This window comes from Hemicordylus capensis, chromosome 5 (genome assembly GCF_027244095.1).
Source record: "Hemicordylus capensis ecotype Gifberg chromosome 5, rHemCap1.1.pri, whole genome shotgun sequence".
In the NCBI taxonomy this organism is placed as follows: Eukaryota; Metazoa; Chordata; class Lepidosauria; order Squamata; family Cordylidae; genus Hemicordylus; species Hemicordylus capensis.
The window spans coordinates 247,958,716-247,975,105 of record NC_069661.1 but is presented as its reverse complement, the minus strand read 5'-3'; the positions used below and the strand labels follow the sequence as shown (position 1 = coordinate 247,975,105).

At 43.4% G+C, this 16,390-nt stretch overlaps 1 protein-coding gene across 13 annotated transcripts in view; it reads right to left on the bottom strand.

Annotated features, from left to right (window-relative positions):
• The window catches only part of USP6NL (USP6 N-terminal like), a 218,658-nt gene that overhangs the window by 48,735 nt on the left and 153,533 nt on the right, over nucleotides 1–16,390 (bottom strand). For all 13 annotated transcript variants that reach the window (XM_053256548.1, XM_053256546.1, XM_053256553.1 and 10 more), the window contains one exon: nucleotides 13,450–13,530. In XM_053256548.1, coding sequence (XP_053112523.1) covers nucleotides 13,450–13,530 — 81 coding nt within the window. The remainder of the gene's footprint in view (nucleotides 1–13,449; nucleotides 13,531–16,390) is intronic.

Sequence of the window (16,390 nt, the reverse complement as noted above, 5' to 3'; positions counted from 1 at the left end):
GCCGCTAAATACCAGTTGCAGGGGAGCAACAGTAGGAGAGAGGGCATGCCCTTACCCCCTGCCTGTGGGCTTCTCAGAGGCATCTTGTAGGCCACTGTGGGAAACAGGATGCTGGACTGGCTGGGCCTTGGGCCTGATCCAGCAGGGCTGTTCTAATGTTCTAAAGCAGTCTTATATGGTCATACTGCTGCCTGCTCTCTTTCTTACCCAAATGTTTACATTTTTGTGTTAATACCCACTAAGGTGTAAAAAATTGCCTTAATTTTGCACAGATTCCTACCCAAAAAGGGTGTTCCATTTGTAATTTATAGGGCCACTTCTACATTATATACAACATCCAAATATATATATAGTAGAAGTATATGTAAATATATCTATATCTATATCTATATTGTACAAGTATAAATATATAGTACTATATATATAGTACAAATACATAGTACAAGCAAGCAATCAAATCATGTAGCATTTTACCTTGTCCCTTCCCACCAGTTTTCTGCTCATAACTGAGAAAGCTGCTTCCCCCAAACTACTTTCCTACAGCCATGGACGGAAAAGCTGGTGATGAGATTCTGAGCAGAAAGCTGGTGGGAGAGCTAAGCAGCCCCTCCTGCAGGTCCTTTTAGTCATAAGGCTAAAAGTAGAAATTTGACTGTCCACGATTCTCCTAAATAACATCTTCTTTGGTCTTGAACTGCATTTTAATACAGAATAACTGTCTTTTACTAAAAACATATTTTCAACACTGGTAAGTTGAAATACTCTTTACTAAAAGATATTACATTCTTAAATGGTTAAATGGTCAAATAAATGTCTGGACATTAAATCTCCTGGAATAGACTATAATTTACAAATCAAATTAATTCATATAAAGATTTCACAGCCATAAACCTTTAGTTGCTATGTCAAATACTGCACGGAAAGTACTCGGGGCAAATTTTGCAAGGCAGCTCTGCGGTTCAATTCCATTACGTACCATGACTGTTACTTTTAACCCTGCACTGAAAATTAAATCCTTCAAAGCAATGCCATTACATCATCTCTCATTTCCATGCACATAAGAACGTAAAACGATTGGATCCTTACAGGAATTCTTCCTATTGTGTGGCTATCCCCAATGGTCAAGTCACCTCAAATACTGCAACAAGAATGTTTTCTAGATCCTATGTGTTGTGCAAACAGATTGTTCCAAAACCAGCTCAGATGCTTATGGAGGCCCCAATCCTGTTTTTGTGGAAGAGTGGAGTCTCTTTTATCATACCTGGAATGCAACGTGTGATACGAGGAATCCACACAGCAGCTTGTATGCAGGTATGAGCAGCTTGTATGAGCAGCTTGCCTCACAAACCTTTTGGAGTTATTTGAGAGTGTCAACAAGTGTGTGGATCAAGGTGACCCAGTTGACACAGTATACCTGGGCTTCCAAAAAGCTTTTGACAAAGTTCCTCATCAAAGACTCCTGAGGAAACTTAGCAGTCATGGGATAAGGGGACAAGTACATGTGTGGATTGCTAACTGGTTGAAAGACAGGAAACAGAGGGTAGGTATCAATGGAGAGTTTTCACAATGGAGGGAAGTAAGAAGTGGGGTCCCCCAGGGATCTGTCCTGGGACAGGTGCTTTTTAATTTATTCATAAATTATCTAGAAGCAGGCGTAAGCAGCGAGGTGGCCAAATTTGCAGATGACATCAAACTCTTCCGGGTAGTGAAATCCAAAACGGATTGTGCGGAGCTCCAAGAGGATCTCTCCAAACTGGGGGAGTGGGCGACAAAATGGCAAATGCGATTCAATGCTGGCAAATGTAAAGTGATGCACATTGGGATGAAGAACTCCAGTTTCAAGTATACGCTGATGGGATCTGAGCTGTCGGTGACTGACCAGGAGAGGGATCTTGGGGTTGTGGCTGACAGCTCGTTGAAAGTGTTGACTCAATGTGCGGCAGCTGTGAAAAAGGCCATTTCCATGCTAGGGATCACACCCTCAGTCTCAGATAGCGAGGAGGAAGGGGAAGCTGACAGCCTTTCAGCCGACGCAGGGGTGCCTGAGGGGCAGAGCCCAGCTGTCAGTTCCCAAGAGACGGCTGAGGAGGGTCCAGCTGGTGTTTCAGAGCAGGCACAGCAGTCTGGGGCAGCAGAGACAGTGACAGACAAACTAGAGGATGAGCTGTGCAGGCAACCCCCACTGACTCCACAGCAACGGTGTGTCACAAGACGAAGAGCACAGCTGGAAACTATCAGGAGGAGTAAACGCCTCTTGCAGAGGGCTGATAAGCCTTGAATCCCTGCCAGCTGAGAGTTATCAGCTTGGACTGTAAAGCATGTCAACAGCTTTCTGTTAGCCGCTGGAAGACAACATTTGTCAACCCTCCTGTCGACAGCTTTCAGCCCGAGCCTGATATAGAGAACTATTCCGTTTCGTTTCTGCAGTTTGTATTGTGTACTATCTTCCTGGACTTCCCTTCTGGGTGGCCACATTGCTGACAGAAGGGGATTGAAAAGGGGCTAATATTATAATGCCCTTATACAAAACTATGGTGTGGCCACACCTGGAATACTGCATACAATTCTGGTCACCACATCTAAAAAAGGACATTGTAGAACTGGAAAAGGTGCAGAAGAGGGTAACCAAGATGATCAGGGGCCTAGAGCACCTTTCTTATAAGGCAAAGCTACAACACTTGGGGCTTTTTAGTTTAGAAAAAAAGATGACTGCAAGGAGACATGATAGAGTTCTATAAAATCATGCATGGTGTGGAGAAAGTGGATAGAGAGAAATTCTTCTCCCTCTCACCTAACACTAGAACCAGGGGTCATCCCATGAAATGGACTGCCAGGAAATCTAGGACAAACAAACGGAAGTACTTTTTCACACAATGCATAATCAATTTGTGGAATTCTCTGTCATGAGATGTGGTGACAGCCAACAACCTGGATGGCTTTAAGAGGGTTTGGATAACTTTATGGAGGAGAGGTCCATTATCAGCTACTAGTTGGAGGGCTAAAGGTCACCTCCAGCCTCAAAGTCAGGATGCCTCTGAGTACCAGTTGCAGGGGAGTAACAGCAGGAAAGAGGGCATGCACTCAACTCCTGCCTGTTGCTTCCAGCGGCATCTGGTGGGCCACTGTGCGAAACAGGACTGTTCTTATGACACCAAAACTGTGCTATTCCTCTCTCAAAAAGTGGAGCAGGGAGTTGGGTTAATTGGCTCTTTTGGGTCTTGGCATCCTTGTGAATGTGCCTTGTACCATACTCTCCATTATGAATATGTGGGGGCGGGAGGCATGTACCCCAAGCAGCTTATTTGGCCTAGATACGCACCTGAAACAAGCTAGACATTAGGACAACCTTAGAAGGTTCTCCCTCTACCTTAGTTCCCTCATTTGTGAGATAGGAACAAGAAGTATGGACCTGCAGCAATGTGTGTTACCTGTTGTGGATATGCTACCTGAGCCTTTGCCTGAGCATGGTGAAAATTTTAGGCACCTTTCTCCCTCAGAAGCAGAAGGAGTTATGACTATCTTGAGGGAGCATTCTTCAAGCTGAGAACTTGCCCACTTTTTGTTCAAGACCTCCTTCCCCGTCTTCTCCATTGTGTTCCATTAGCCCCACCCACCCAACTGCCCTATGAGTCCATGAACATTCTTCTCCACTGAGTTACATGGGGTCAGTTGCGGGGCAGTAGGTTGCCCTTTTCCCCCCTTCAGATTTTTGTGAAACAGACGTTTCTGCGGGTTAACCTGAGTCTGCTGGTATCTCCCTCTTCTCTGCAGGTCTCTGGTTATGCACCGATAAGGATCATGACATTTCCAGCTCTTTCAGAAATAGGTACAAGATATCTCACAGATTATTGTGAGGCTGAACAAGATAGAGAAACAGTGCTCTCTATCCTGCATCATATAGGCTAAACCAAATGTGAGAACAGATGAATAGCTTCTGTCTGACAAAATTATAGTTGACCAAGCTGAGGAAGTGGCAAGATGCCTTGAAAACAGCTGTATCAGCAGCTGCAACGCACCCTAGGCATTGAGACTGGGGCTGCTGGGACTATAGCAGTATGTGAGCATGGTAAATCTACTCCGATTACAGAGCCCTGGATGAGGAATGCTGTTCCTTAGAAACTGTAATTCATGAAGTCCTGAAGGGAGAAACCAATCAGGCTAATCTAATCTAGAGTGAAAGCAAACAACAAAAAAGAGACGTAGAGTTAAAATAGGAGTGGTGAAACCAAATGAAATCCTCTCTTTTCAACTATGTACGTGTTTTTAAAAAAAAAATAAAAAAAAAATAAAACATTTAATGAAATTTTAAAATATTTAAGAATACATGTAATTTTAATATACTGTACAAACAAATGGCAATTGCACAATCACCTAAAAACAAACAGCAGCTGTCATGCAGACCAGCCTATTGTGGATGCTCTCAACATCCCCGTGCTGTTCTGCGCAGACCCCTGAAGTGCAGGCAACCTTGCACTCTTGGGCAAGAGTGCAAATACTTTTCAGAGCTCACTCGTGCTCTGTTGGAGCAGAAGCACATCGTTGAAGGTCAAGGGACATGCTTCTACAGAGCATTTCGAAAGCACTCTCTTCTGCTCCAGAGTCCAGGAAGAAGCAGCCATATGCTACCAGAGAGAGGGTGAGTCGGTGGGCAGGTGTTGGGGGCACTGAGAAAGGTTGGAAGGAATTGTGCTGAAAAGGCCTGCAGTGGCTGTTGAAACCCAAAGCTATCACAGTCACCTGGAGCCCTCTCACCACATGAAGCCTCCTTCACAGGTTCCTTTATGAACTGAGCCAGAGGGTTGCAAGAAGGAAGATGCTATATTGCTCTCTCCTTCCAAATCCCTGTGAATCTCTTTTATTCATCCTTTGGAAACTAGACACAAAAGCAAGTGAAACTTTTGACACTGATGTGCTCAATACATTCTAAAGTAAATTCAACTCCCTCTGCTTGACAGTTTCTCCTCCACTTCCCGCTGACTCCCTCCCACGTCTTTCCTCTCATTCAGATAGCTGCTCAATCACCAAGAAAGCCAGGCAGTGCAAGGCAGAAGCACGCCACTGAAGAGATTTGAATGTGAATACAGTAAATGACATTTTTATTCAATGCATCCGGAAAGTTATGACCACACCAAGACAAGGGGAGCTTGAACGCCTGAAGTGATTGATGACTTGATATGCCCTACCTTGGCACACTGCAGAATACAGTTAAGATGTGAGAGCATAAACTCAGAGACGCAGGGTCAAAGAGATGCCAAGCGCAATAAGGAAAAGCACTGGTGTTGCTACGTTATGCAAAAATTTCCTAGAGGTTACAGGTTATCTGAGAGGAGAGGAGGATTCGTAGCAGAAGCCAGTACACAGTCTCTACCATTTCTCGTAATTTGCAACATACAGGTGAAACTCGGAAAATTAGAATATCGTGCAAAAGTCCATTAATTTCAGTAATGCAAATTAAAAGGTGAAACTGATATATGAGACAGACGCATTACATGCAAAGCGAGATAAGTCAAGCCTTAATTTGTTATCATTGTGATGATCATGATGTACAGCTCATGAAAACCCCAAATCCACAATCTCAGAAAATTAGAATATTACATGGAACCAAGAAGACAAGGATTGTAGAATAGAACAATATCGGACCTCTGAAAAGTATAAGCATGCATATGTATTCAGTACTTGGTTTGGGCCCCTTTTGCAGCAATTACTGCCTCAATGCGGCGTGGCATGGATGCTATCAGCCTGTGGCACTGATGAGGTATTATGGAAGACCAGGATGCTTCATTAGCGGCCTTCAGCTCTTCTGCATTGTTTGGTCTCATGTCTCTCATCCTTCTCTTGGCAATGCCCCATAGATTCTCTATGGGGTCAGGTCAGGCAAGTTTGCTGGCCAATCAAGCACAGTACACTGTATACTTTTCAGAGGTCCAATATTGTTCTATTCTTCAATCCTTGTCTTCTTGGTTCCATGTAATATTCTAATTTTCTGGGATTGTGGATTTGGGGTTTTCATGAGCTGTACGCCATGATCATCACAATGATAACAAATTAAGGCTTGACTTATCTCGCTTTGCATGTAATGCGTCTGTCTCATATATCCGTTTCACCTTTTAATTTGCATTACTGAAATTAATGGACTTTTGCACAATATTCTAATTTTCTGAGTTTTACCTGTACTTTTGCAGTGTGCTTATCCTCCCAACAATATTATGACGTGGGCCACTTTACAGAGAAACATAGGAAGCTGCCATATACTGAGTCAGACCATTGGTCTATCTAGCTCAGTATTGGCTATACAACCTGGCAGCGGCTTCTCCAAGGCTGCAGGCAGGAGTCTCTCTCAGCCCTATCTTGGAGATGCTGCCAGGGAGGGGACCTGGAACCTTCTGCTCTTCCCAGAGCCGCTTCATCCCCTGAGGGGAATACCTTACAGTGCTTACACATCAAGTCTCCCATTCATATGCAACCAGGGCGGACCCTGCTTAGCTAAGGGGACAAGTCATGCTTGCTACCCCAAGACCAGCTCTCCTCTTTTGTGCCACTTTTTGTGCCCATTTTACAGATGGGTAGCTGAAACCAAGAGTTATCACAATTGATCATCACAGCACAAGTTAGAACATACAAAGGGCCCTGCTGGATCAGGCTCAAGGCCTATCTAGTCCAGCATCCTGTTTCCCACAGTGGTCCACCAGATGTCTTTGCAGAGCCCACAAGCAGTAGATGAAGGCATGCCCCTTCTACCAACGTGGCTCTTCTACAACTGGTATTTAGAGGCATCCGGCCTCTGAACCTGGAGGTAGCCTATAGCCATCAGACTAATAGCCATTGATAGACCAGTCTTCCATGAATTTGTCTAAGCTCTTTTTAAAGCAATCCAAGCTGGTGGCCATCACCACATCCCGCGGCAGAGAATTCCACAGATTAATTATGTGCTGTTTTTAAAAGGTACTTTTGGGATCCTTATAAATGGAGTGGCTGCAGGCAAGCGGGAGGTACGAACAGACCTGGAGTGACCCACAGATATCTCAGTGTTCAAAACATCTGAAGGAAAAAACCTAAAGGGGCCCAACCCCTCAAATTGCCGCCATGTTAGTCAATGGGATGGAATGTTCACAACACCTAACTGTTAACAGACAAGCATGTGCCCCCCCCCGGTAATGGAAGTGTCTGGCAAGGAAAGAGGGCTTGAAGAAAAAGGGTGGGGAATTTATCATCCTGAGGACCACTCCTTCAAGACAGTCACATGCCCTTGTGCTTCCTGAGGGAAAGGTTTGTAAAAGTCTTTTGTTTTCTCACCACCCATTTCACAGTGTTGTGTTTCTTAGGGAGAAGGGGGTTGCAAAGAAGCTGGGCACCAGTGCACCCCATTCCCTGTCAACAAAAACAGCCAGAAAACAGGTTGTTGCTGTTTTTAAAGGTTACATATGAAGTAAAACCCAAGTTAAAGCAGGCACTCCTGTTTTTGTTACTAACTTTTGTTTTCTCATCATCCTCAGGTAACACTTGCTCACATCAGGGATACATGGCAACCAGTGTTCCCTGCAACAAGAATTCCCAGAAAATGTTGTTGACTACAACTCCCATCATCCTCAGCCAAAGGCCACTGCAGCTGGGGATGATGGGAGTTGTAGTCCACAACATCTGGGAATCCCTGCTACAGGAAACACTGACTGCAACATTCTGTGGTGGGTCCCTCCTTGTACATGAGAAAGGGCTCGAGACCCTACCACACAGTCTCAAAGCATGTAAAACTACCCAGACATTCTGAAGCTGTTCAGATCACGCCAAGCCAAGGGGAAAGGGGGAACATGTGAGCCCAAAACTTATGCCCGCTCATTCTCATAATGCCAAATGTCTGAATGATATGCTTAATTGCATCCCATTCTAACATTTCACTGTAACAACATTCTTTAGAGAGGCAAGCGTTTTTTCTAAGAGATGAAACCTTTCCCAAAGGCACAATATGTAAATTCTTATGAACATTTATTAGATGTCTTTCCTTTCTGGTTTTATAGAACAGCCTTAACAATCCCAATATTTCTCCTCCAAGTTGTAAAACACAGACAGAAAACGTGTGTGTGCCGGGGGGGGGGGTAGTCAAACACTTTCTGTAATAGGAAGCTCCAGACTGAAAGGGTCACATCATAAATTGGCAAAAGGTGCTTCGTTCCGGAGGCTCTTTTTCACACAATGGGTAAAAGACATACTACTTAATGCAATAGTTGCTGTAGCTTTTAGATTTTAAAATGGAATATGAAGGAGACAGTAGTTTTCGAATAAGTTTTCAACATGGCAATTGTTTGGGGCAGGCTTGACGTTTTGCACTAACCTTTACAGAATGGACAACGTTTTTAGCCGTATCAAGGAGGAGAAGGGAAGGAAATTATTCAAGCTGGGTACCCTCCCCAGACTCTTCCTAGACTGTTGGGTAATCCTGTGACAACATCTTAGCTCAGGAATGTCTGCTATTTCCACTCCTCTACTCCACTGCACCCTGAGTGGAGTGGAGGAGTGAAAGTATCAGACATTCTTGAGCTAAGATGGAGATCTGTGTTTCGTCATAGGTCAAATCATTTTTTTTAGCTCTTTCTATGGACTGGAATTGACCTGTTCAAGTAAGGCTGAACAATCAAGATTGAACAATCCATTAAGAAACTGTAAATAAACCAACACAAGTGGCTGAATAGCTCTCAGTCTTCCAAACCTGCCTGTTCTAGATTTCCAGCCAAAAGCCCAGAGGGCACCCCCCCCCCGGCCCATCATTAGACCGCACCATCATCTTATCCTCTTTCTACAATGCCTTGCCTGCTACACCTCCCTTAGACCTCTCAGCCATTCCATTCCCCTTGCTGCAGGCACACTGCCTGTCATCTAGAACAAGGCAACATGGACACACCAGGGAGATGGGTCTGTGCACAGGAGTGAATTTCAACAGATGGTTGTGCTGTCTTCGGAAGTGTCCTGTGTTGCTCAAAAACATGTTGTGCTTCCTTCAGAAGTGTCATAGCCTTCGTGAGCATATTTTCAGGTGACACCGAGTATTTCAAGAGGCAACGCAATCCGTCAAAATTCGGTCCCCACCCCGTTGCACACTTGATGTGGCGCAGCTAAGAAACCTTCCTGCAGCATGCACATGTGGCCCTGGATAATCTGTGCTGCCTTGCTGCACAGGCCAGTCACTGATCCCATTTCCTGCTAATTGAGGAACTCCCTATGGCCCTGTAAAGCAATTTACAACATTTGTCAACATTCTGTGGCTAGCAAGCCATCCTTGAGCAGGTAGAATGTTCATGAACATTCCATGGTATCACAGACATAGAGGCAATGGCCAGGGGTTGCAGTTTGCATGCTGTATACAATTTTAGCCCAGATTATTTCCTTAGTGTGCGGGGACTATTGCCTAAAAGAAGAATCAAAGCAGAAAACAGGCTCCAAGAGGACACAGTCAGCGTTCCATAAGCCTATATCTAACTTCCTTGCTTGTGACTGGTGTGCAAAAACATCCTAGAGTCTTTTGGGTAATTCAACCTCCTTTGCGTAATTCAAGTCCTTTGGGTAATTCAACCGTGCTACCTTTTCCTCACCAGACATGGTTTATATTACAGTTGTATGAAAATGGGTGTGCTTTTACTGCTTATTTTTAAAAGAAATATTTTCTTTCTACTTTTTAGGGCTTTCAAAACTCTTCTTGTAACATCAACTTTATTATTACTGCTTCTCACCCCCACAAACCCACCCTCTAGGTAAGACAAAGAAGTGAAGATCTGCACACTGATGACTATTAAAAAAAAAAAAATCAGAAGCAACTTTCACAAGAGTTAATGGTATCAACCTCAGCACCTTTAGCTAGACACCAAATGCAAATGTCTCCTGCTTACAAGTCTCAGGTCATTTCAGATTGGCAAAGAGTATTTCTTTTCAGGCTACATCCCAACCTGTACACAGTCTCAGCGCAGCCTTTTAGAGAAAAAGATGGCACGGGAGTGTGTTTAGTGCATTGCGGATTCCTATCCGAGGCAATAGCTGCATTCTCTAAAAATGAGCAAGCATGAGTCTCTGGTTTGCATGCTCCCCCTCCCTTGTCCGCCTCCTAGAGCGTTTACTAATTGACCAGGTTTTATGCTGGCCTTGGGCCGAAATAAACAAATACATACAATTGACCAGGTTTGTGTGCACACCATTGCAGACATGATGCCACCCATTTTCTTAACTATGGTTAGATCAGGAAAGCCTTGCAACCAGTGTGGTGTAGTAGTTAGAGCATTGGACTAAGACTGGGGAGACCTGAGTTCAAATCCCCACTCAGCCATGAAACTCACTGGGTGACTCTGGGCCGGCTAGCCACTTCTCTCTCTGCCTCACCGACCTCACAGGGTTACTGTAAGGATAAGCATAACCAGATTGTGCTCCTTGGAGGAAGAACGGGATATACATGCTAAATAAATAAATATGTTCATTTCCCATTTCTCCTTCTCTCTAATGTGTAAGCTTCTCTGTTCCTTTTTTGGAATTAACTATGGTTAGCATTGAGTGTACATCAATCTCAGCGTACTGTAGTGGTTAGAGTGCTGGACTAGGACCGGGGAGACCCGAGTTCAAATCCCCATTCAGCCACGATACTAGCTGGGTGACTCTGGGCCAGTCACTTCTCTCTCAGCCTAACCTACTTCACAGGGTTGTTGTGGGAGAGAAACTCAAGGATGTAGTACACCGCTCTGGGCTCCTTGGAGCGGGATATAAATGTAAAAATAAATAAATAAATAAATAAATAAATCCCAATCTGAAAAGTATAAGCTCCTGTAAGCAATCCACAATGTGCCCCTCCCACCTTTAAAGGAATACAGCACTAGACAGTCAGCGACGCATTTTACTCGGGGGTGGCGGGCAGCAGACTCCATCCCCACCTTTCCAAAGAAGTTTGCCAATATCAGGCCCGTCCCCACACACCTCCATCACAGAACCCCTTGCTTTAGCTTGCTCTTACTCTCTTTCCCCTTACGTAGATGAAAGATGTGTTTGGAGCAAGGGGTGATGGTGGTCTAGGTTACTTAAATGTCAAAATAGCCTCAGAAATAGGACTCAAGATATTTAAATGAATATCATTTAAATGCCCATATTAAATGAACTGCGTAAGATTGGGGACTGGGGCAGAGCTGTATGTGCTCTGTGCTAGGGTGGAAAAATAGAATTGTCTACCCAGGTAGTTCTGCTCTGTGCCAAGGGAAGCTCAATTAACCCCCCCCCCTGCAAATCAGCCTTGCAATCCAGTTATCTTGGCAAATGAGAGTCTGAGAACCCATTTGCTGAGATAGCACCCAGCTAAATATGTAAGCTCCTAATGTGCAGGTATAATATAACAACAGTTAAGGGTAATCTTCCAGCAGAATTTTGTTTATCATCCAAGTTAAATGCCGCAACTTCCAGGATGCCTCTTGGCAAGTACCATATGTTAATTTTCATAGTAGCAGGAGGAGAGGCAGTCTGAACCACACATCAATACGGCAGTATAATTAGATTTCACCCAGTTTAATCCACTGAAGTCACCACACACAGAGAAGCAAGAAAAACAGTAACTTGATGTTGTTTTCCTCTTCAGTATAGTAACAGCAGCATTGATACTATCAGATGAAAAACCTAGGAACACAGGAAGCTGTCTTACAGAAAGTCAGACCACTGGTCCATCTAGCTCAGTATTGTCTACACTGATTGGCAGAAGCTCTCCAAGGATTCAGGCAGTAGTCTCTCCCAGCCCTATCTGGAGATGCCAGGGAGTGAACATGGGACCTTCTTCGTGTAGCCAGATGGTTTTCCACTGAGGTATGCCCTCATCCCCAAAGGGGAATAGCTTACAGTGCACAAATGTGGGCTACCCATTCAAATGCAAGCCAAGGTGAACCCTGCTTAGCAAAGGGGACAATTCATGCTCACAACAACATGACCTCTCCTAGTCTGAGATCATCATTTTTTCTAACCATGTATGAATGTACCTAATGCAAAACAACAGATTTTGGATTAAACAAAATTATTTGGATCAAACCCATTTTGAATTTCCATTCAAAATGGTATATATGAGCTCGAGGCCAAAGTCTGCTATCAAATTATGCTCAAATGCAGCTATACACGTTCAAATCCTGGCAGTCAAATTGAGCAAAAGAGAGATGGAAGGCAGGAGCTGAACCTGAATAGCTGAACCTGAGTGTAGTTTGATTTCAGGCTTTGTGTTTGTATATGCACATTGCAAATGTATCAGATCACTCTTGCTGGATCAGAAAAATGGGTCCATCCAGTCCTGTTTCCAGCAGTGGCCAGCCAGTAGCTTCCAGTCAGCACATAAGCAAAAGTCGAAGGCCATGTCCTCCCCTGCTATTTGTCTGCCAAGCAACTGGTACTCAGAGGCATACTGCCTCTGAACATGGAGGCTCGTTTTGCTATCAATGCTGAAAGGCATAGCCTCAATGAATGGGTCTAATCCTCTTTTAAAGCCATTTAACCCAGTGACTATCACCACACCTTCCTGGAAATGAATTCCATGAATTAATTAGGTGCTGTGTGAAGAAGCACTTTCGTCTGTCCTGAATCATGTGCAGGTCTCTTTCACTGGGTGATCCCAAGTTAAAAACTATGTGAGAGACAGAACATTTCTTTCTTATCCACTGTCTCCACACCACACATTTTGCATCAAAGCGGTTTAAATTAACGGTTTTTCTGTCATGAGCTACATCCATGCCATTCCTGAATTTAAATTCTGTATGCAGTGCAATATTTATGTCCCATTTGTGACTAGTCGGTAATACTCCGGTCTTGCCTGCCTTGTTACACTGAGGAGATGAAAGAACATTTCCTTTTTGCATATCCACTCCTCTTTGCAGGCACATCTCATCTTTCCCACACTGGAGGAGGAAGGAGTGTGTGCGTGCCCAGACATTACAAATGTTGGGGGAACAGTAGGAGAGAAAAGATTGCTGGTGTTTCCACCAGGGGGAGTGAGAAAGGACTTCATTCCTCTCCTTGTTCTGAGGGTTTCCAGCAACCTGGAAATTCAAGCAAATCTGTCCACAATTTTAATTAAGGAAGGCCACCCATGGAAAGGAGGCGGGGGGGCAGAACACGCTCTCAAAGGCTGTGCGTAGGTGTGTGAATAAATATGCTGAATTTATATGCGAGGATAAAGACACAATCCTCCACATGAAACTTCACGAGTTTCTACTTTATACACCAATTAGACCCCCGCTGCACAATTAATATTTCCTATGCTATTACATTTGTGAAGCAGAACTGCCAACATAAAACTGCTCTTGGAATCTATCAGTGCCAGGTTCTTTGTACATTTTGTTGTTTGAGAAGTAATAGTATATACCAAATGCTGCAATGGAAGCCCAACATCATAGCACCCAACTGAATACTGTTGCATTCAGTATAATGTGATGGATCACATAAAAAACTTAACTTTACCTTTTCAGTGTTCTTGTACTTCTCCCAGCCTTTCAGCATCTTCAGCCATTTTGTAGTTCTTTCAATTTCAAGCTGCTTTTGCTGAAATAAAATTAGAATCCATTATTCTCTGGTACCAACACCTTTTTAGATGCTGACAAACAGTTAGGAACAGCCCGGCTGTGAAAGAAGCCTTTCATTTCACAAAATTATTGCTAAGGATCTGAACTCAAATGCAAATATTTTAAAGCTAGTCTTGAAAAATACACTGAGCCCCTGCTGTCCAGTTTTAATGTGTTGCCATTTCACTGGACAGGTCTGGTCAGTACAAATTGTAGTGAGTTCACCAAATCAGTATTTTCTGATTTTATTTCTTTTAAGATTATTTTCTGCTTTTAAATAAACTAAACAACAAAAGGCAAAATATCAGGAGAACTAACTAAAACTAGACCCAGTTGATAGAGCACTCATACTAAAATGTTAAAAGCCACAACAGATAAACAGGCCTGGACTGATATTTAACAGATGCCTAAAGCACATAAGGCACAGAGGAGGAAATTTTAAAGAAATGGCCTGTTCTTTGATCACCACCTGCCTAACCTCAGGGATTATTCAAAGAAGGACCTCCCTTTTAATGCAAATAAGATCAGCTGGAAATAAAACTCCCATATAACCACCACTAGGTTCAATATAAATAAAAATTTAAAATTATGCACAGTGTAATGTGGGTGGTTCAGAACTGCTTCAGAACCCTTGCTGCTGTGGGCACCTAAGACAATGCCTGTGGTGTTGCACAAGAATACTATTGCGCTATATGTAAAATTGTGTGGTTGCACTTCTGCAATGCTACAGCCATTATTTCCAATGGATGTAGGATCAGTTCAAAAACTGCCCACGTTACACTGCGCAGAATGTCAACTCTGCTTCTTTTGCCACACTCATAGGAGATGTGCAATTTAGTTAAATGCTACTGGACAGCCTAAGCAGAGTTTTGTACTTCTAAGTGAGAGACTTTGAGCAACAACAGGTGATTGCAAGAGGCACATCATTAGAGTCATTTTCAAGCACTTCATAAAACTTTATTAGAATAGAAACTTTTCTTTTCTGGATAAATGCCTACATAAAGTTATGTATTAACTCATCAAGCTTGGTAATAAGAAAGTCCCTGGACACACTATTGCTTGGGTTCATCTGAAGGCACTACAGTTTCATTGCTACTCTGCATTATGTTGAGCTCCCACTTATAAGGATCTTTGACATTTGGAGAAATTGGAGGATAGCACACATTCAGCTTTCACAACAGTGGCTGACATCTTGACTAACTAGCCATTTGTGGAAGAACATTGCACAAAGTCTGTGGGCTCATAGCAGTAGTGAAATATAGTGCAGGATATTCTCTTAGCTCCCAACATTTTCCACAAGAGCACCATAGCGCAATTCTGCAAAAACCCATTTTTTAGCACAATGAGGTGATCTTGCACTAGGACAACTTTGCTCACAATGCAAGAGTTTCGTTTGTAAGGATTAGAGATGGGAAGGCCTGGAAAAAAACCCAGAAAAATAGTTTTATTTGGGTGGGGGTTGTTCCCCAGGAAGAAAACAAAGGGGGGAACTCCCCCCCCACCGGTTTCCCCCCCCAGGCCTTCACAGCTCTTGTAAGAATGTCAGCCAGTGTACATAGGAAACATTTTTAATATTTTTATTTATGATGTATTTATTTATCATATTTATACAGCGCCTGATATGTGTATCTCTAGGCAGTATACAAAATTAACACACAACAGATGTGGCATCTTGTTTCCAAATTGGTTTATTGTTGCATATGTTGTGGGTATTAGTGTCTGAGGCAAGCGTTTCCCAAACATTTGATATCAGAGAGACAGACTTTGAGAGAGAGAGAAATCAGAGGCAAATTTCACAGGAAAGTTTCCTCGGAGCAACTGCAAATCAATCCCAGTTATGAATGGCCTCCTCACGTCCTCTCCCATTATCACAAGTCAACCTAGGGCCAGGGAGAGGCTTGTGCTTTCTTGGTAGTGTGATACTTTAGGGAATTCTTTTTATGCTAGCATATCCTTGCTCCCTGCTTTGGGATGGATATCATTGCCCATATACTGATTGAGCAGGAGCTCCATGTCACAAAGGGCTTCCATACACGGAAGGAGCAATTGCACAGCACAGCAGATGCATTCAAAATAAAGGCTTAATTTCTCAAGCTAGTTTGGGGATAGATGTTCAAAGATGGCACAGTGCTCAGATCCTGTCTCTACTGGCTCAGGACCAGTCCTGAGAGTTCTCCCACTTGAATTCCTTGAGGTCTGCAATAGAGAGGTCTCCAACACTGAAACGGATGATCTGTCCATAGCAATAAGCAGGCAGGTCTTAAGGGCAGTCTGCACGGCTAGTCTGTGTCAGCCCTTTTCAAAAGAACAGGTGGCTTGCAAGAGAAAGTTTCTAAGCATCTTCTGTCCAAGAGTAAACGATTACGTTGGGGGAAAATGCTGAACATGAGTCACATACCACATACTCATACACTGGCCTTCTGGGGGGGAATTGATTTTCTACAGGCATGCTGCATGCATTATTTTTTCTTCAATATTTGCAGCCTTTTGCAACCTTGCAGACTCACTCACTAATCATCCAAGTATGAATTTAGTTTATTACACTGACTCCAGTACGTGTAATTCTCCAGTTCTGTAATTTATGGTAATCTATGGATCAAAAGTAGTTGCAAAGTCCTGGGCATCAAACAAAAGTCATTCATCTTCCATGCACAAAGGTTCATGGTCACAATAATCAGTGTTTAGAAGATACACAATCCATTGAGAGCAAGTGACATTTTTTTATGTTTCCCCTGGAGTGCCAAAATGTGTAAGGGAAGCTCTGACCACATGACTTCCTGAACTTCTTTGCAAAGTCCAATGACTGGCCTCTGTGATCCACTTATTTGCATGCCTATTGT